Here is a 21,138-nt window from a genome sequence, read left to right as displayed (position 1 = left end):
CATGAGAATATGAAATTTGGGAGCCATAAATCTTACTCAAAATGACATGGTTGTAATTTTGAATAATATTTTCAGTTTTTGGTTCATCCATTTCCCATGAATTTCCTCATTCGGTCTTGTTTGGGCATCATAATTCTTGATCATATCATTGCAGGTACGAGTGGGTGTCTTGCACCTCTGACTGTACCAATGTCAGCTATCTCATGCCATCCTCGTCTGTAGATGCTACGATTGTTTGACAACAACACAAGCAAATACATTCCAAGTACTGAGTTGTGTAAGCACTGTTTGTGATGTTGAATCATTGTTGATACAAGTCTTTCATCATTGTTAAAACTGCTCAGTGTGCACAGTTCTTGCCACTCATTCTCACTGGACAGCCTTAATCATCATGATTGTGGACACTCTCTATCATGAGGAATATTACTATTCATGTAATTTTATCATTTATTAGATTATAACATCTGTGATGTAGCTGGATTAGTGCGGACTGCGGTGTAAAATAACATAACAGTGTTAAATTGATTAACTGGTATGCTGTTTAAGATAATCAGGGGGAGTGTCTTTGTACTGAGTTTGTCATCTAAGTGCTTCGCTAATTTGTTTAAACTACGTACCTCCATCACTCATGACTACATAAATGCCGTGTGGTGACGCATGTCTTATTTTAGTCAGCTTATAGAATGAGGCTGTGCAAGGGCAGATCAAGCATTTTTAAAAAGAGGGGTCCAAAATTCAAAGTTGTCTCTCAATCAGTTTTACTGCTTATGACATACTACATATGGTTTTCAAAAAGGGGTGTCCAGACCCCCTGCCCCCCCCCCCCCCCGGATCTGCCTATGCTGTAAATAACTGATAGAATTTCAACAAGACCTACATGGGGTGTTCAGTATCAGGTTAAAAATCAGACAAGCGCTGGGCCCTCAATAAGAAAGATGGCACCCCTTGATATACTCGATCCCAAAAGAAACTCACAACTAAAGTATGGACACGATCGCTAGAGATGTGTTATTGATGCATCATGTGTGCTGACACAGGTCTGTGTGGGTTCCATCTGTCTGTCTGGCAGTAGTGAACGCTGGTAGGTGGCGTTCACGCAAGTGAGATGGGAGATAACTCATGTTTGACCTAACGACCTTACACATGGGTGTCCACAACTCGGGCTATCCTGCACACTTTTTGTCAATAAGACTGTAGATCTCAGGGGGTCGAATCATGAACTGCAGATTCTGTGGCTTATTACCGTATATGACCGTAGATAAGATGAATTTTTGAGGTCCAGAATAAAGATTCTATACAATGGGTACGGCTTATGTACAGGATACACTTTCGTGAAAGTATTTTTCAGATCCTGATCTGTCAGAACATCGTCTGAAGGACAGAATGGTACAAGTAGATTACAACTTCTTGAAACTTTGAAAGTTTGACTACAACCATTATTGTTATAGATGATCAATAAAATTATTATCATACACAAATGTTGACATTATTAAATAATTTTATGCATGTAACTATTTTCAATAATAAGTTCAAGGTTTATCACTGTTCATAAACTCCATGATCATATAATTACAACATTTTTCATCGTACATTCATGAATACCTGCAAGTAGTCTTACCGTCCAACTTCGTGATGTGTTGTTGCCTATCACACCCTGGTCTGACTCATGTACGGGACATATGATGTACATGTACCTCAGCCTCATCTATGAGATTGACTTATCTATGGGCATATACGGTACTGTAGTGATTAGCAAGCTGAAGTATTTTCCAAACTGCATCGTGCACGATATATGTCAACAGGGACAGGTCATGTATTGTGAGGTTGACTGGCCAGAGAGAATAATGAGGGTCAACAAAAGCATGACAAGTTTTGTAGAGAGTCTTAATAAACTGTACTTTTAAAGGGAAGAGATTGTATTACAAACTGAAATGTCCAAATATTTGTTTTATTAAAATGGTGATTAGAATTTGGTAGGATCAAACCTTCAATTAGCAATGGTTGTATTTGTTGGAATAAATAACCAAGGGCCAATTTCACACAGTAATCACACAACATTATCCCTTTAAGAGACTTATGGTAATCGAAGCATCATGATGGGTGTGGGAAACGTCCCATACTGATAAACTTTGATGTTTACAATTTTGTTTCTTGTACATATATATAGAGAGAATGGTGCTCATGTTAATTATTAAACCTTGTTTAAATTTGAAAGACTTTTACCTTGTTGTTGTACTTCATAATTATTCAAATATTTCTATAATTTTGAAATATAATTATCAGATATTTCATTATTAATGATTCATATGTATATGCATAACATGTCCATTTGCTTGTGATATCATGTACCTTTGTCATAATTATGCTCGTGCATTCATTATGAAATATACCTTTGTCAAAATTATGCTCGTGCGTTTATTATGAAATGTACCTTTGTCATAATTATGCTCGTGCGTTCATTATGAAATGTACCTTTGTCATAATTATGCTCGTGCAATTATTATGAAATGTACCTTTGTCATAATTATGCTCATGCGTTTATTATGAAATGTACCTTTGTCATAATTATGCTCGTGCGATCATTATGCCATGTACCTTTGCCATGATTATGCTTGTGCGTTCATTATGCAACATACATTAACAATGACTATGCTGGTGCGTTGATTATGCCAGCATGTGCTACTTGCATTACCTTGTTTAGACACTGTTCTGCTACCAGGAATGTGAAATACATGCTTAGAGGAGCAAGGGTGTGAGAGAGAGAGTGATTTGTGAAAGCCGTTTTTGACAGTATTTTCGTTACAGCTTGTCAACCTGACCGTGTTACCGTGTGAGGCAAGGCCAATGTGACACAGGTTGTAGACATGAGCCCTGGTATGGTGCTAACAAACTAAGGATGATAATCAGGCTGAATCTTGGATTCAAACTCATGACCAACACATCCCAGCCATTAAGGGAGACAACTCTGCACAACCACAGATACGTGTTCCTCATGTAGAAAGGTGGTAAGGGCGAGGAATTGCCACGTGATCCAAACTCACCCAGTAATAAGATGAACATGGTGTGCTTCATATATAAAAGGGTTATACATATATTTCCAGAAAGAAGTTACCAATCTCAGCCGTAGTCGTAGAACATAACCAAATTCAAGATGAATGGTATTGACTTCAAATATTAATATGTATTTGTACTGTGTACCAGCTGAATTGACAAGTGTTATTTATTCATCTGAAGACATGCATGCATTCTGAAACAATTTCACATCACGTGTCCACATTTGAGTGGCTACAAGAAAATTGACTTTTCATTGTTTTTGCCCAAGAGGGAGAAGAGAGCGTTTGATGCACTTTTAGTGCTGCTATCCCTTTGATAAAAAAAATCCTAGAAAGTCTGTGTATTGAAGAATAAAAAGCAGTGTCTTAAGTTCAACTAACAGTGACAGTGTTACTGTTATATGAATCTCTCTGAAACGACAGTACTCCCACGATTCTTCTGATTCTTTACTTTCTGTTTCGTGTAACCATGGTAACAGTATTGGATCCTATCTTGTGTCCTCTGTTGGGATTCCCAGGCAGAATTAGCCAGTACTCTTTATAAGAGGTGACTAAAGTGAGCTGTAGGTTGTCATATCCTGACTGCATGGATCGTTGTTCATGTTGTCAACCACCTGTTTGCCAAACCCAGATTTGATTATTTACAGATCACTATGAAATGACTGTTAATTGTTTTCTGTAGCATATAACATTCACACACTAATCCTCTCATGTGTAACCATGGTAATATGACTGGATCCTGTCTCATGGGTAAACATAGTAACATGACTGGATCCAACATAGGTGTAACCATGGCAACATGATTGGATCCCACCTCATTTGTAATCAGGAATGTCCAGACATAGCCCATCCTCTTTATTCCTTTACATTTTAACAAATCCTGAAGTTTTATATCTGCATGTCATCTCATCATACTTGATCCCCCATCAAGTTGGATTCATTATGTTAATATTACCCAGTGTGCAGCGATTTCCTCTGTACTGTCAACTATCCGTGAACATGTTCAGGTTGTCTCCGCAGGTGAACATGTGTTCAGTGTGTGAGTCTCTGCAGGTGAACATGTGTTCAGTGTGAGTCTCTGCAGGTGAACATGTGTTCAGTGTGTGTTGGCAGGTGAACATGTGTTCAGTGTGTGAGTCTCTGCATGTAGAAGTTGTGTTCAGTGTGTGAGTCCCTGCAGGTAGAACGTGTGTTCAATGTGTGTCGGCAGGTGAACATGTGTTGAAAATGTGAGTCTCTGCAGGTGAACATGTGTTCAGGTTGTCTCTGCAGGTGAATATGTGTTCAGCGTGTGAGTCTCTGCAGGTGAACATGTGTTCAGTGTGTGAGTCTCTGCAGGTGAACATGTGTTCAGTGTGTGAGTCTCTGCAGGTAGAACATATGTTCAGTGTGTGAGTCTCTGCAGGTAGAACATGTGTTCAGCGTGTGAGTCTCTGCAGGTAGAACATGTGTTCAGTGTGTGAGTCTCTGCAGGTAGAACATGTGTTCAGTGTGAGTCTCTGCAGGTAGAACATGTGTTCAGTGTGTGAGTCTCTGCAGGTAGAACATGTGTTCAGTGTGTGAGTCTCTGCAGGTGAACATGTGTTCAGTGTGAAGTCTCTGCAGGTAGAACATGTGTTCAGTGTGGGAGTCTCTGCAGGTGAAAGTGTGTTCAGTGTGGGAGTCTCTGCAGGTGAAAGTGTGTTCAGTAGGAGGCTCTGCAGGTAGAACATGTGTTCAGTAGGAGACTCTGCAGGTAGAACATGTGTTCAGTGTGTGTCGGCAGGTGAACATGTGTTCAGTGTGTGAGTCTCTGCAGGTACAACATGTGTTCAGTGTGTGAGTCTCTGCAGGTACAACATGTGTTCAGTGTGTGAGTCTCTGCAGGTAGAACATGTGTTCAGTGTGTGAGTCTCTGCAGGTAGAACATGTGTTCAGTGTGTGAGTCTCTGCAGGTGAACATGTGTTCAGTGTGGAGTCTCTGCAGGTAGAACATGTGTTCAGTGTGAGTCTCTGCAGGTAGAACATGTGTTCAGTGTGTGAGTCTCTGCAGGTAGAACATGTGTTCAGTGTGAGTCTCTGCAGGTAGAACATGTGTTCAGTGGAGTCTCTGCAGGTGAACATGTGTTCAGTGTGTGAGTCTCTGCAGGTGAACATGTGTTCAGTGTGTGAGTCTCTGCAGGTAGAACATATGTTCAGTGTGTGAGTCTCTGCAGGTAGAACATGTGTTCAGCGTGTGAGTCTCTGCAGGTAGAACATGTGTTCAGTGTGTGAGTCTCTGCAGGTAGAACATGTGTTCAGTGTGAGTCTCTGCAGGTAGAACATGTGTTCAGTGTGTGAGTCTCTGCAGGTAGAACATGTGTTCAGTGTGTGAGTCTCTGCAGGTGAACATGTGTTCAGTGTGGAGTCTCTGCAGGTAGAACATGTGTTCAGTGTGTGAGTCTCTGCAGGTAGAACATGTGTTCAGTGTGAGTCTCTGCAGGTAGAACATGTGTTCAGTGGAGTCTCTGCAGGTGAACATGTGTTCAGTGTGGGACTCTCTGCAGGTGAACATGTGTTCAGTAGGAGACTCTGCAGGTAGAACATGTGTTCAGTGGAGTCTCTGCAGGTGAACATGTGTTCAGTGTGGGAGTCTCTGCAAGTGAACATGTGTTCAGTTGGAGACTCTGCAGGTAGAACATGTGTTCAGTGTGTGAGTCTCTGCAGGTAGAACATGTGTTCAGTGTGTGTCGGCAGGTAAACGTGTTCAGTGTGTGAGTCTCTGCAGGTAGAACATGTGTTCAGTGGAGTCTCTGCAGGTGAACATGTGTTCAGTGTGTGAGTCTCTGCAGGTGAACATGTGTTCAGTGTGTGTCGGCAGGTAAACGTGTTCAGTGTGTGAGTCTCTGCAGGTAGAACATGTGTTCAGTGGAGTCTCTGCAGGTGAACATGTGTTCAGTGTGGGACTCTCTGCAGGTGAACATGTGTTCAGTAGGAGACTCTGCAGGTAGAACATGTGTTCAGTGGAGTCTCTGCAGGTGAACATGTGTTCAGTGTGGGAGTCTCTGCAAGTGAACATGTGTTCAGTTGGAGACTCTGCAGGTAGAACATGTGTTCAGTGGAGTTTCTGCAGGTAGAACATGTGTTCAGTGGAGTCTCTGCAGGTGTTGTGTGTGATTCTAGGTAATACATTCTTCAATCTGTTGATCAGCCCAGGTAGGATTCTACTTGTGTGTATTGTGATGCAACATGAAACATTTCAGTCTGTCTCTATTTGACATCTTGCATATCTATCAGCTGTTCATTTGCAAAGAGAAATTTGCAAAAGGTGTGATGACAATTTTAGTAAAATGTTCCAGATTATTATTGTTGTGTTATTTGTTGTGAAGTTGTGTCCCTTTGTCCCCCCCTTAGGAGGAAAGGAGGAAGCCTATGCGGTGAACTACAGCAAAATGATGATTTAACAATGAACTAATTAAGCTGAAAAAAGTTTGTTTGGAAAGATTATGTGAGGTTTAACTTCGAGTCCAAGATTATTGCATGTTCATAACGATGTGCATGTGTGTTTGGACAGATGACACAGTATCTATCAGAAATCTGAATTTCTAGTCATTAGGAGCGTTTAACACTCGTTGAACTGACTTGAGCTAATGGACTAGTGCCAATTTCCATCCCTTGGGGAATTCCTACTTGCTTGAATAATAGAGACAAAATAACTTAAAAACTACCTTATTTGTAAAACACTCCTTCATAGAAATGTGATGCCAGTAATTGTCAATCAAATATCCTGATATATATTATTAGAGAGTATGGGTTTACGCCATTTACAGCAATATTCCTGCAATATCATGATGGGGGGACGCCACAAATGGGCTTCGAACAATGCACCAATGTGGGGAACCCAACCCGGCCTAAGGCGTGATGAGAGAATGCTTTAACCACTACTATACCAGGTGCTACTGAGTGTATACAGTATCATGGCCACAGCATATTGCAGCAGTGTAGTGACTGATCCACACAGTCAGGCCATGTCACTGACAGATGAGTGAGTCACTTTTGAGAGTATTTCAGTTAAATCACGGCATGTCAGTTTGTGGTGGGAGGAAAGTTCAACGAGATACAAGTTGTCGACTTTTGCCACTTGGTTTTACCCATGATCACAGGCATGGAGCTGCCAACCCAGGAATATCTGGTATTCATCTGTGTAATTACAGACCCATTGAGATTTGGGATGAGAATAGGTCCTTTACTTGTCACACAAGGCGGCAAAACGGATGTTCAAGCTTATTGACTTGCTCCATTCCTTCTCATTGAACCGGTACGTAGGATGTTGCTTGTAATATCAGAGTTTCATTGGTGCAGACTCTATTATTTACAGACTGCCAGAAAAAAATGGAACATTGCTGTGTGCATAGTGAAACAATAAAGAGATTGTAATCAGACAATAACGGTAAATATGTTTCCCCATGTCCTCGTACCATGTGTTCTCTGATGTTATGCTGCAGCTGTTTATGTTGTTTGTTTGTTTGTTGTTTAACGCCGCACTCAGCAATATTACAGCTATATGATGGCAGTCTGTCAATAATCAAGTTTGGACCAGACAGTCCAGTGATTGACATCATGGGCATTGATCCATGCATTTGGGATACGACGACATGCATCAACCAAGTCAGCGAGCCTGACCACCTGATCCCATTAGTCGCCTCTTACGGCAAGCAAGACGGAGTCATGGGCCCAATATGGCATTACAGATGGATGGTCTTGCACAATTTGGACTGCAAAGGTCATAAAGAATAACGGCAGCAAAGCCCATATCTGCCACTGAGCTGGTGTTGCAGAAAGAAACAAGACAAACAAGCAGTAGTATATATCAATATTCTTTACAAATATCCTTACATACAAACATCTGTACACGTTCTTTCACAGAAATCTGTCATATAGTCTCTCATGTCTTCACTTGCATAGGCCCAACCACTGAGCATTGAAGTATTTGAGGAACATTTATGGGGTCGTCGACTCGTTTTGCCATTGTACTGCAACAAGTCAAATTCTACTTTCACATCATTATACAAGTTTATAACAAGCACTGGTTTCAAAGTTCAAATAAGCTTGACTGAAGCTAAGTGTAACACCTCTGCCCATCAGCTTACATCTATTTCCCCGGAGAAACTTGGAAATCAATAATTTTGTACCATCTCATCACTATTGATATTCACCAGCACATCAAGGGGAATAACTCTTTCCTAATGACAGTGTTCATCATGTACTTCCATTAAGTATTATCAAGACGGAATGTTTCCTGAACACACCCGTAAGTCATCCGCCTGGAGTCCTACATCCCCTCCCATAGATAACTGGATCACAGTATTTCATTATTCTACTCCTTGGAGGAAGGAGTATGTCAGTCAGTCCCAGCACCCCGACATGCCACAGTCAGCATTTGAAGAAAGTATCCAAGTCACCACACATGATCACTTCCATGTTTTCTTGGCTCTCCAGTCGAACAGTTCCTCGAGCTCTGCCTCATCCACCTCCCCCTCGCTGTCACTCTGCGTCTCCCGGTCCCCCACCTTCCCTATAACCTCTGCCTTCTTGTCATGGAGGTCCTCAATCTCCTTCCAGCGATTCCTGAAACAATGCCGATGCAACGGTAAATCTTAACTCACCCCAACAATTCCTGGAGCAAACATGGCATGTATCATGTTCATAGTCACACCTGTTGGTTGGTTGGTTTGTTGTTTAACGCCGCACTCAGCAATATTCCAGCTTTATGACGGCGGTCTGTAAATAATAGAGTCTGGACCAGACAATCCAATGATTAATATCATGAGCATCGATCCACGCAATTGGGATCGATTACATGCATCAACCAAGTCAGCGAGCCTTTTACGGCAAGCATGGGTTGCTGAAGACCTATTCTACCCCGGAATCTTCAAATGTTAGTCACACCTGTATGACAAGGGATTCAAGAAAACTGGCAATACTAGCAAGTTTAATTCAAGTTAGTTTGTTTGCTTGTTTGTTTGTTTGTTGTTTTACGCCGCACTCAGCAATATTCCAGCTATATGATGGCGGTCTGTAAATAATCAAGTCTGGCCAGACAATCCAGTGATGGACATCATGAGCATCAATCCACAAGTAGTTCAAAACCCACTTCGTGTCTAATCTTTATGCAGGGGAATTCCTGTGCGTACCGTTCTGATTTTACCAATCTTGTCTCCAAACAAAGGAAATAAACGAATACTGACTCTTGTTAGAACAGTAGGAACACAAGCACAATTATAAAACTCTTTATTATAAAGGGCTTTTATCACACCTCATCCTCTGTGAAATATCTTATACAACTTCTGTCTCTGAATGTGAACGTACATTTGGTCATCTATTTCATCTATGTTCCTCTCGATGTTGGCCTGCTGGTCATCTTCCTCTATAATGTTCTCCGACACCTGTAACGACAAACACAACATCCTACAGCTGCAACATCACAACTCTCACAGTTCAGTATCAAATGGAGTTTGCCTCGTTTCACTGAACAGTATCTGCACTGATATGAACACTACTAATATGACGTGAAAGACCTTCTGGAACCAATTATAGCAGCTTAGCCCAGCTCAATTTTGGTCATTCCTATATTCACTTACTCTTTTAATAGGTGGAAATTGAGTACGACAGGTCGTGGTCAAGAGTTTTCAAACATGAAATCAGTTAAAAATTAATGTTCATTCATACAAATTTGACTTGTCGGGTTTGTTGTATATACGCTGCATATATGCTTATAACGAACTTCGTTTACATTGAACTAATATAAGGGGTCCCTTTGAGTTGGTTATAACCATAGTTTACTGTTTATTCGTTTTCATTATCATCTGTTGTTAAAGGATGGTTTGTTTGTTTGTTTAATACCACACTCAGCAATATAATAATCTAGTCTGGACCAGACAATCCAGTGATTGACATCATGAGCATCAATCCACGTAATTGAGAAACGAAGACACGCATCAACTAAGTCAGCAAGCTTGACCACCTGATCCATTCCGTCGCCTTTTACGATCAGCACAGTCACCTTTTACAGCAAGCATGGGTTGCTAAAGACCTATTCTAACCCCGATCTTCACAGGTTGGGTTTGCTGCGGACTTTCACACAACATCTATAATTATCTGAATTGTCTGAGATTTGAATATGTGATCTCAGTATTTGGTTTCATTATCATCCTGTTGTTGAGTGTGTGAGTATGGTTTTATGCCGCTTTTAGCAATATTCCAACAATATCATGGCCGGGGACTCCAGAAATGGGCTTCACACACTGTACCCATGTCGGGAATCAAACCCGGGTCTTCGGCATGACGAGCGAACACTTTAACCACTAGGCTACCCCACCTCCCCCATCCTGTTGTTGAAGGATGATAGAAGGAAGCCAACACAGACTGATGTTCACTGGACTACAGATGACCAGCAGTGAAAAGAGCCTCATGTAATAAAACAATCTGTAAGTGAACAAAAAGGTCTCGGATATGACACTGTCGTCAGAGCTATCTATGGGCTTGGCTCAAACAAAGAGAGGGCAGTGATAAATGGGTGCTGACAGACCAACAAACTACAACTGTACAACTATGCAGCCAAGGGACACAACTCAGTAGAGATCATTTACAACAGAATGGATGCAAACAGACCTCCTTTTTGCCCAAATTGTCCCTAAGTACATTTACTATCACTGTATTTGCCGCAAAAACACCTCGGGTGCCTATTACATATGGACTGTGATGTAAATGGTCTTGGTATGGGGCAAATGTAAGTAATGCTTACAGATTGGTCGAAGCGTTGATCAGGGGGCGCTTATTGGGTGACTGAGTGATTGAGTATGTTTTTACACCACTTTTAGCAATATTCCAGCAATATCACAGCAAGGGACACCAGAAATGGGCTTCACACAGTGTACCCATGTGGGGAATCGAACCCGGGTCTTTGGTGTGACGAGCGAACACTTTAACCACTAGGCTACCTGACTGCCCCTTATGGGAGCAGGGCCCTGAATACGGAGATCAGGGTATGACTTTACAGACTGGAGTACCGGAAGCCTGTTCGTCCCGAAGGAATGCAAACATGGCCATATGACCTTATATACATACGTGAGATTCTTCTTTCATGGCTCTCCGGAACTGCTCCCACTCCTCCTCCATCTTGTCCTTGTACTCCACCTTCCTCACCTGGAAACACACACACATGGAGTCAGGTATATCTATCAGCACCTGGACCGGGTGAGTATGGCTTTACACTGCCTTTACAAACTGAATAGAGTTGGAATGAACTGTGCAGTCCAGCAGGTCACTTCATTCATGGTTTTGCACCGCTTTTAGCAATATTCCAGCAATATCCCGGCAGGGGACACTAGAAATGGGCTTCACTCATGTACCCATGTCGAGAATCGAACCCGGGAATGGAGCCATGAAGTCAAAAGAAAGACAAGTCCATCCTGAAATCTCTGTCCACTTACCTTTGCATCCATCTTTGGGTCATCAAAAAATCCTTCAGGTAAAATGTCGGCCATTGTTTTGGGCTTTTCTTCAACAGCATCTCCTGATGGCTTGGAGCCTTTGTCGAAGAAATCTGAAAGAATGTTTGTAACATAAGATATAACTTGTTATCCACCCCAGTATACCATTATATGTCCAGCTGATTGGATCTTATTGACTTTGTTCTTACTTTCAACTCAATAATCTTGACATCATTAGATATGAGTAGACCATCCCAAAACAGATCAGAAGGCAATTCCTGGTGAAAATTAGATAAATTAATTCTTCTACCTAATACAACAACAATAGGTTCAAATTTATTTCACAATCCTCTTACACTGGCTCACATGCTTTGAAAGGATTCCCCTGACCTTCCATTAAACAATGTTAAAGATGCAAGATCAAATGTCCAAGTTTTTTACGTTTATTACCATACAACCCCCAAAATATGACATTTATAGCCCTGCCTTTTAAAAAGATCACTAAAATAACTAGAGCTATAACGACACACTTTGCCATGATACAATACATATTTCAAAAGTAATGTTTCAATATGATACACGATACGAGACAGGAAAACCTGACATTTGCCAGACTAGGAAATAATGAATAATCCAAAGGAACTGAAATAATGGTCTACATGCAGCCTGTCCCTGTAGAATGCGTGACGTGAATGGTGCATTTGCAAGATGATCTTCCGTGATATTTGATCATATTGATGCATGTAAATAAGTCTTGAAAATATCAAAATTCGTCAAAATCCCTGCTGATCGTGTAGGTGAAAGTTCGACAAACAATCCTGTCGATCCTCTTTCTCTCAAAGATCTTATTCTGAGAGGGGTAACATTCCTGATCTTGATCATCAATCATTGACTGATCCTCTTGGTACCGATACATGGAACGATAATATAAACTGCAATAATGTCAGCCAGGGTTTGGATACGTAGGTGATGATAATGATGATTGTGGATGATGATTCCAGGGCGTGGGTAGCACATGACGACCCTATCAATCCTCTAATCGAGCAGCCTTATATTGTGAAGATCTTCCCTGTTTAGACATCGTATCAAACTATTATTGTCACATCTTCCCTGAGCCTCATGATGAGGGTTTGCAACGTACACAAGCAGTGGTAGACATGATCGGTACTAAAGGTTGAATATCAAACTGAGAAAGCGCTGATCATAGTGTTCGATGCGATCTAGACTGTCATAACGTCTCTGCGGCAGAGGGTGATGACGATGATCCCGATTCCAACTGTTGAAATGTCGCCAGACTAATAGCAGGCCTGTCATCAGAGCACAACATCTACAATATCCTGGTTAATCCAATCCTGGTGATGTGTAGCTGAGTGAGTAGTATGGTTGTACACCACTTTTCGCAATATTCCAACAACAGCACAGCGCCAAACACCAGAAGTCAGTTTCGTACATTGAACCCATGTGGGGAATCGAACCCGGGTCTACGGCTTGAGAAGCGAATGCTTTAACCACTAGATTACCCCACCATCCCCCATGCTTAGGCTCAGCGAGAATATGGAGATCCTCCTCCTGGTTGTTATAGTGACAACGATCCCCCAAAGTCAATCTACGATCTTGATCCTGTCTGTCCAATCAAAATTCATCTTGTGCTATCGATCTTCTGATAATCATGAAGGAGTATATCAGTCCTGTTAGGGGGAATGTCGATCCCTAGGAGACGGGCATTGATGTGGATCAGCCAATGTAAAGGTAAGTGTCGATACCACAACTGAAGATATCGATCCTCTGGATAGGGGTATCGAAGACGAACTGTAAATCCAAGTTGATGTTTATCCCTGGGAGGGGAGTATCAATGCCGAATGATAAATACAAGTTGATGTCGATCAGTCGATCCATGTCTCTAGGTAGAAACTTGTTGATGTCAACCCCTAGGAGAGGGGTATGGATGACGATTGGTAGATTCATGTTGATTGGTTGACCCATGTCGATACCTAGTTGAGGAGCATCGACATTGATCTGTAGATCCCTGTCGATTGATCAATCTTCTATAGCATCCCTAGGAAAGGAGTATTGATTTCGATCGGTCGATCCATGTCAATGTTGATCCCTAGTAGAGAGGTATCCATGTCAAAAATTTAATTTAAGCATTTAAGCCTCTTCCTCATTTTATCAGTGAAATACAAGTCCCTTCGACCTAGTGATCAGTTATAATTAATAACAACTATACTAACATGAATTGAGAAACAGCAAAGAATATATTAGTCAGGACAGATTGCTATGGAATCTGTCGACACACATATAATGACTCACATCAACTAAACATCTACGGAACACATTTTGTTGGGCTTCTATTCTATGACGGAATACGGTTGCAATCATGTACTGACTTCTTATGTATCACAATGCATATCATATCACGATCTTGCTATTGTGACATGTGTATCCTGACAGCCATGTTACCCTGACTCACTGACCTGTTGGGAGACCAGTTACCCCTGGCTTGGCAGTGCTGGATGTCCTATCATCACTGTCTTCTTCGGACGATGATCCATAATCTGCCAGCAACGAGTTGGTTTGTTGCTGACTTTTAGTGGACGACTTGTCAAAGAAATCAGCTGGAAGACTGTAGAAAGATAGACACTCTTTGCTTTCATGCACCAAACATGTCAAAAACATGATCAAGTTGAAACAGACAATACACTATTGTTTCTTTATTTCAACAGGCCTGATTTCTTATCATTAAAAATGCATCTGACGTAGAGGTGAAAATTAATAAACCAACAGGTTAAGGCAATACATATGGTACAAGACCCTAGTTTCATATATCATGAAAGTAGGTAATTCTGTGTTGTTGCAACACTACGGAACATTTTAATGAGTGAGTATGGTTTTATGCAGCTTTTAGTAATATTCCAGCTATATCATAACGGGAGACATCAGAAATAGGCTTCACACATTGTACCCATATGGGTAATTGCATCCGGGTCTTCGGCGTGACGTGTGAACACTTTAACCACTCGGCTACCCCACCGCCCCCAGAACATTCTAAACATCAATCATGTAACAATACTGCACTTGTGATAATATCTATCCAATCAGCAGCAACTTGTGATAATATCTATCCAATCAGCAACAACTTGTGATAATATCTATCCAATCAGTAGCAAGTTGTCATAATATCTATCCAATCAGCAACAACTTGTGACGTGTGATAATATCTAACCAATCAGCAGTGTCCTGAGAAAGAAAAGAGAAGTCACAATGCTTACCCTGTCTGTTTTGCAGATGATCCATTTTGACCTGAGAAAACACAGTTTATTTATTATGTTAGTATTTGAAATAAACATCCATGATGCAGCATGTTTTACACCCTAATTTATGTCTCACAAAACCTTTACACCAAAGGCCATGTTTAGAGCTAAGTACTGCTCTTTACTGTATATGGATCACACACAAATCCATGGCCTTACATCAAGAATGTGGACATCATTGATACCTTTCAGAAATATCTACATGATATATTGACATATATCTCTTCTCTTTCCTGAACATGTTAAAATACAAAAATAAAAATTCTATTAAATTTTTTCTCTTCCAAGCCATGCTTACATGCTTACATTAAAAGACATGTTCAACTAACGAAAGGTCATTATCTTGTTGGAATATATTACTTTCATCAGAATATTCACTGTACTGACAAAATGAAAAACTTATCATTCAGAAAAGAAATGCCTCAAATTTCAAAATCTTACTTTTCAACTTCTTGCTTTGAGAAGCTCCAGAATCAGTATGTGAACTAGTTCTCTTGATAGTGGCAGGCAATGGTGGCCCCACAACTGCCTTGGCTGCCACATACTGTCAAATACAGTGATTAACATGATTAATACTGTTCATGTATGCACATCAGGGGCTGTTCCATGAATCTGAATAGCTTAACTGGACTCCACCATGTTCTGTGCAGTCTGGGGGTAGGGGTGGCCCAGTCATCTAAGCCACTGCAATTTGCGGTGCAGAGTTGCATCCCTTGGAAACGCCAGATACTTATTGTGGGTTCGAATTCCCATTATCCCCAATTTTGCTTCTAGGTTGTCACCACCATACCTGTGCTTGTGGCATTCACGAAAATGGTAAACCTCTAAGACCTGTGTCACTTCAGGCTTCCCTCCCACATTAAGCCAACATGATGTAACTGAAATACCTCATTCACTCATGCATGTCTGCAAATATCATGAACATTCACATTTAATCGAAGGGAGTAACCCAAAACACTTATTTCACAATGGAGCGCCTATCTAGCTTATGTCATTAATTCTAGACAAAATGACTCAGTCATAAAGTAACTTGTTCCTATTATCCAACCTATATAACTGTTCACATGCATTGGGAGGCAACAGTAATACTGATCAGTCAGTACATAAAACGTGATAACGTAGTCCGGGATACAGGGTTTTGTTATATATCTGTATAATGTTACCCCCTAACAAGCTAGAAAAGTGAAGTTTTTTGTCTCACTACCATATGCATGTATGAAGAGTTTAACATATCATTTGTACCTTGAGCAATTGACATGTTTGGGTGTAAGGCTGTAAAGAGTCACTGAATATTGGTTGATCGTGATAATTTGTTTCACAATGTTACATCAAGATAAAACAATACATGTATGAAAAAAGTTCAATTTTTTAATTATTATATATTTTCTCATACACAAGTTCTCAAGCAATAACTGACTAAATCTACAACATTGCTCTGGTCAAGACTCCTCTGCTATTGCCTATGATGATGGATTATGCCACCTTAACATGGCAAGGGTCATGTTTTCACAAATGATATCACCACACAAACAGAAGTAACTTAATCAACATGATCATGTTAATATCAACATGATCAAGATAGTTTTAATTAGGATTATATAGGAGTAGCTATAAAATCATTCCAAAATACCTTAATATAGTCTAGTGTCTTGTATACCAAATCAAAACATGATGATGACATTTATCTCATGGCAAACTTAAGTCAATTCCTTATTTCATCATGTACATATATTTATTATTGCCATGTGTACTGGTACCTCTTTATGAGATCTGCTCTGTATGTGTGCCGCCCACAATAGGTCCGACTTAATGGTTATGTTACATACAGTGCACACGAGCTGGTTCAGACTGTTGTATCTGAAAGAAAACAACATTATATAAAAGTATTAAAATATTCCTGTATCATTAAAAATATATAATGCATTCCATGGATTCGTCCACATGTATAGTTTCTGATTTCTAGCGTTACGAGGGATCTCTTCCTCATTTACACATCGTATAGCCCTAACTTGTACACTTTGACAAGGTCTTACTGCTTGAAAACGCAAAACTACACTACTTTGCATGGGCGTGTTCAACTCTATTGGATGACTTTAATGTTGTCTGCTTTTGTTTCATCAAACGGCGAAGTTCATCTTTCGACACAATTTTCTTCTTCTTACTCGACGCCATTTTGAACGTTTAGATACAGCCGCAGATGCGACAAAAATTCATTTCGGATAGATCCCAAGATTATAACTGTTTATTAATCACATAATACATTTATATCATTAAACGCAGATACGTGTACTTACAGTGTACGTTTGTATGTGTACAAGGTATTTTATAGCACAAACATTCAGAAATGCATGGAATACGAAAATAAAGACATAGCTTAGCTTGCATGTAGGCACACAGCGCGAAAGAATAAGGTGCGAGACATATCTCATACTGAAAATGTTATTTCAACTCTGTTTTATACTTTGACACATTTCGTAAAGCTTTTGCCACGCGAAAATGTCTTGGCCCTTATGCCTTCATTGAATTTTTCGAACTGTCACAGGTGTCATTATTGTCAGAACACAAATCTTCGTCTCTTAGACGAGAGAATGAACAGCTGATTAGACCTAATGAGAAAAGATCCGGGACGAATTGTTTCATACCGGCACATTTTCGAACAAGATGTTCATATGCCATGCAAACCACCAGTTTTAAAATGGCTACATGTACGTTCATTATAACGGGGTCTAGTGCACTTTACAAGATGCACTTTGTGCATTTCAGTTAGCATCTAGATTTCTAAGATGATAAAAGCTCAGGAATTCTGTATCGTAGGATACATGGATTGTAATTTTCTTCCCATGGCATATAGGCTTCTAATACAGGGGGATATAGTCATAATCTGGTCTGTCTGTCAATCTGTATTTCGTTTCTGGAGCCTAGCTTGAAAACCGTTAAGTTTTATTCCAAACTTATACATGAATTAACCAGGGGCTGAAGTGGTGCCTTTTTCTATTGTGGGGGCTAAGGGGAATTTGTCATCTTCTGATGACTCTTGTCTTTATTTGTGTAAAGCTATGAATTCCTGTTGGTAAAGGGATCCCAGAGCCTACCATAATAAAGATTTAAACTTTCAAGATGTTTCTCCATTACCAGCTGATTACCTTCAAACACACTTTACCTTCGGTATGGGGCAAGTCAATTAGTGAGAAGGCAGTAAACTGGCCTCATGATGCCCATTATGTGAGTGATATGAGTTTGTTTTGTTTTTAATTAAGATTTTCCTTTGTTGCAGAAGCTGCAGAATGTTAAAGGTGGTTGGACCTACACTTTGTTGGAAACATGGAAGATGTTTCTTTACTCTTGTACATCGGTCAAAGTCCTCAAAGAGCGATGTCAGAAAAATCATTAACTTAAGGCGGGAAAATGAATTACTGTTTGGGCCTGTGCTCAAAGGAAAGGACTTGGAACCAAAGAAAAACAAAACAAAAAAGAAGAAATCTGTAAAAGATGGGATAAGTATTATAATGGAGCAAGCTAGAACACAGATAGTTGATCAGGTGGATGAGGCTGACATACTTGATGAGTCCAGCATATCTTCAACAAGTGGAGCCAAGAAAACAAAGGCAAAATCCAGCAATGCAGCCAAAACAACCAGAAAGAAAAGCTTGTCTACAGAGCAGACAGTTTCAAGTAAAAATAAGACATCTACTAGTTCTAGGGCTCAGACACCAAATGGCAGTGAATCAGGTGAACAGGCTCCATCATTGTTTGAGTTTGTGCTGAACTTTCCACTTGATATCAAGACAGACATGACCGGTGATGAGTCTTCTGACTTTGGAAAGCAGGTTGAGCAGATGAGTTTGAGAACTCTCCCTACAGTCAGTAGTGTCATAAACAAAACACAGTCGGACATGGCTCGTTTCTTTCTTCAGCGATGGAGAGAGACATCCATAGCAGAGCTTGGCAAAGAGGAATTCTACAAGAAGCAGGAAGGTAGGAACACAGACCAAGACTTCCATAAAAACAATAGCATTGTCCATTTGGGGTTTAAGGTTCATAACATCATGACAGGGACGGCACATATATATATAGCCTTGTGGGGATTACAGGTCATAACATCATGTCAGGGACCAGACAACACATACATGTAGGGATTACAGGTCATAACATCATGTCAGGGACCAGACAACACATACATGTAGGGATTACAGGTCATAACATCATGTCAGGTACCAGACAACACATACATGTATGGATTACAGGTCATAACTTCATGTCAGGGACCAGACAACATATACATGTAGGGATTACAGGTCATAATTTAACATCATGTCAGGGACCAGACAACATATAAATGTACATGATGTACGGATTAAAGGTCATAACATCATGTCAGGTACCAGACAACATATACATTTAGGGATTACAGGTCATAACATCAAGTTAGGGACAATACAACACATACATGTATGGATTACAGGTCATAACATCGTGTCAGGGACCAGACATCACATATATGTAGGGATTACAGGTCATAACATCATGTCAGGGACCATACAACACATACATGTAGGGATTACAGGTCATAACATCGTGTCAGGGACCAGACATCACGTTAGGGATTTCAGATCATAACATCATGTCGGGGACCAGACAACACATACATGTATTGATTACGGGTCATAACATCATGTCAGGGACCATACAACACATACATGTCGGGATTACAGGTCATAACATCATGTCAGGACAAGATAAGACACACATGTAGGGATTACAGGTCATAACATCATGGTAATATTGTAAGTATCGTAACTCATACCATATCATATAAAAGAGACAATTGTTTGTATCCCAGGGATCAAACATGACGGCATCAACCTCCATGCTTGTATCCAGCAATTTCTGTCTGGGCGCAGCATCAGTGACATCCAGATACAACCACGCTGTGAAGGCTACTGGGAGAGCGTACGTGAAACGCTGGACAAGGTGGGAGAGGTCAAGGCCGTGGAGGGCAAGGTGGTCCATCCCCAGCTGATGTATCAAGGCACCTACGACTGTGTGGCCTCCTTCAGGTATGTCAAGTGGCAGCATTCGTAGCTCAGGATAGCATCAAATTGAATTTATGAATAAATTCATGGAATTTCATAATAAATGGGCAGTATACAAAAATATATTTCCTGGAAACTAAGACCAGCTTTTTTTTATGTTATTAACATTATTGTTGTTGTGTTGTTTTTTTGTTATTTGGTTTTCTTATTTATTTTTTAACACGTTTAAGGGAAGGGCATGACTGTCTGAGTGAATGAATTATACATGCAAACACCAAGCAGAATTCTGTAGATAACTCTATTTATTATTTTACTCTGTACAACCTAGATTCTGGAAATAAAGTATTAAAAATATATATAAATAAATACATCAGTACACTATTACAATAGTAGGGGGAGGGGAGCTAGGATTTAAGAAATAACAATCTGTTCCAGAAAACGCTCTCCCCCACCCCCACCCCACCCCCAAAAGTACATAGGTTTTGCCTGAAAAAATATATCATTTACCACGTTTTCTAGAAATGCTGGATGTTGGGTAAAAAGTTTCTATTGTTTTATTCCTCCATTCAGAGATAGAATTTGTATGTTTTTGAGCGCTGACTGAAAAATATTGAAGATTCCTCTCTCTGGACTTAGTGGGGATTCTGGGGTTAGAACGATTCCCCAGCAACCTGTACTGGTCGTGCGAGGCGACTCTGTGTATTAGGTGGTCCGGCTTTGTGACTTGATTGCATGTCATTGTACTCCAATGGCGTAGGATGTTGAACATTGAATCCATCTCTGGTTTAAGTGGTCCAGATTTTGTTATTTACAGCCTGATGTCATATAGTTAGAATATGGCCGAGTGTGGCGTTAAACAATGACCAAACAAATCAAACCTGAGGTCGAGACACAATTTGATAGGGGTACTTGAATCTGTACCCAAACAACACAATGAAAGAATTGAAATCCTGGAGTCAACCCTGTCTTCATTGATGTTCCTGCCACTAAATATCCTGGATAAATGACACTAGAAGATATGAGTATTTTGACTTGTATTATCATCTTCCCAATGACAATTGCATTGATCATGATGATAGTTCACTCAATTATTATATCTCTTGTCTACTCTGGGACATAGTTACTATATTTAGCTTGTATCACATGTGTCATGTGATAACTCTCATTGCCTCAACCAATCAGAGGGCACTAAAGTTATGCAATCTTGAAAACAAATTAAAGTGTTTACAGTCTGTTGCTTAATGAGTCTACCACTAATCTAGTCTAACACACACACACACAGGATGTCGCA

The 21,138-nt window shown here is 40.3% G+C and overlaps 2 protein-coding genes and 1 long non-coding RNA gene across 3 annotated transcripts in view; 2 read left to right on the top strand and 1 right to left on the bottom strand.

Annotated features, from left to right (window-relative positions):
* The first annotated feature begins 842 nt into the window (after positions 1-842).
* Positions 843-6,374, top strand: LOC124144853. The gene is made up of 2 exons (XR_007223291.1): positions 843-4,851; positions 5,052-6,374. It is a non-coding gene; the product is annotated as an uncharacterized LOC124144853 (long non-coding RNA).
* Positions 6,375-7,872: 1,498 nt separating this feature from the next.
* Positions 7,873-16,995, bottom strand: LOC124144845 (zinc finger protein 830-like). Its single transcript, XM_046514452.2, has 9 exons — positions 16,874-16,995; positions 16,572-16,671; positions 15,256-15,358; positions 14,773-14,803; positions 13,978-14,126; positions 11,504-11,616; positions 11,139-11,216; positions 9,381-9,457; positions 7,873-8,639 (listed from the first exon to the last, which is right to left on the bottom strand). The coding sequence occupies exons 1-9, from the start codon at positions 16,984-16,986 to the stop codon at positions 8,483-8,485; spliced, it is 921 nt and encodes a 306-aa protein (XP_046370408.2). The 5' UTR covers positions 16,987-16,995; the 3' UTR covers positions 7,873-8,482.
* Positions 16,996-17,192: 197 nt separating this feature from the next.
* Positions 17,193-21,138, top strand: part of LOC124144835 (mitochondrial genome maintenance exonuclease 1-like) — a 60,782-nt gene continuing 56,836 nt past the window's right edge. Inside the window, exons 1-3 of the mRNA XM_048403963.1 lie at positions 17,193-17,225; positions 18,089-18,789; positions 19,655-19,871. Coding sequence (XP_048259920.1) covers positions 18,099-18,789; positions 19,655-19,871 — 908 coding nt within the window. The 5' untranslated portion in view covers positions 17,193-17,225; positions 18,089-18,098. The remainder of the gene's footprint in view (positions 17,226-18,088; positions 18,790-19,654; positions 19,872-21,138) is intronic.

The sequence above is a fragment of the Haliotis rufescens genome, unplaced genomic scaffold (genome assembly GCF_023055435.1).
Source record: "Haliotis rufescens isolate VD_foot unplaced genomic scaffold, xgHalRufe1.0.p SCAF_3, whole genome shotgun sequence".
NCBI classification, from domain to species: Eukaryota; Metazoa; Mollusca; class Gastropoda; order Lepetellida; family Haliotidae; genus Haliotis; species Haliotis rufescens.
This window is presented reverse-complemented; position numbering and strand designations above follow the sequence as displayed.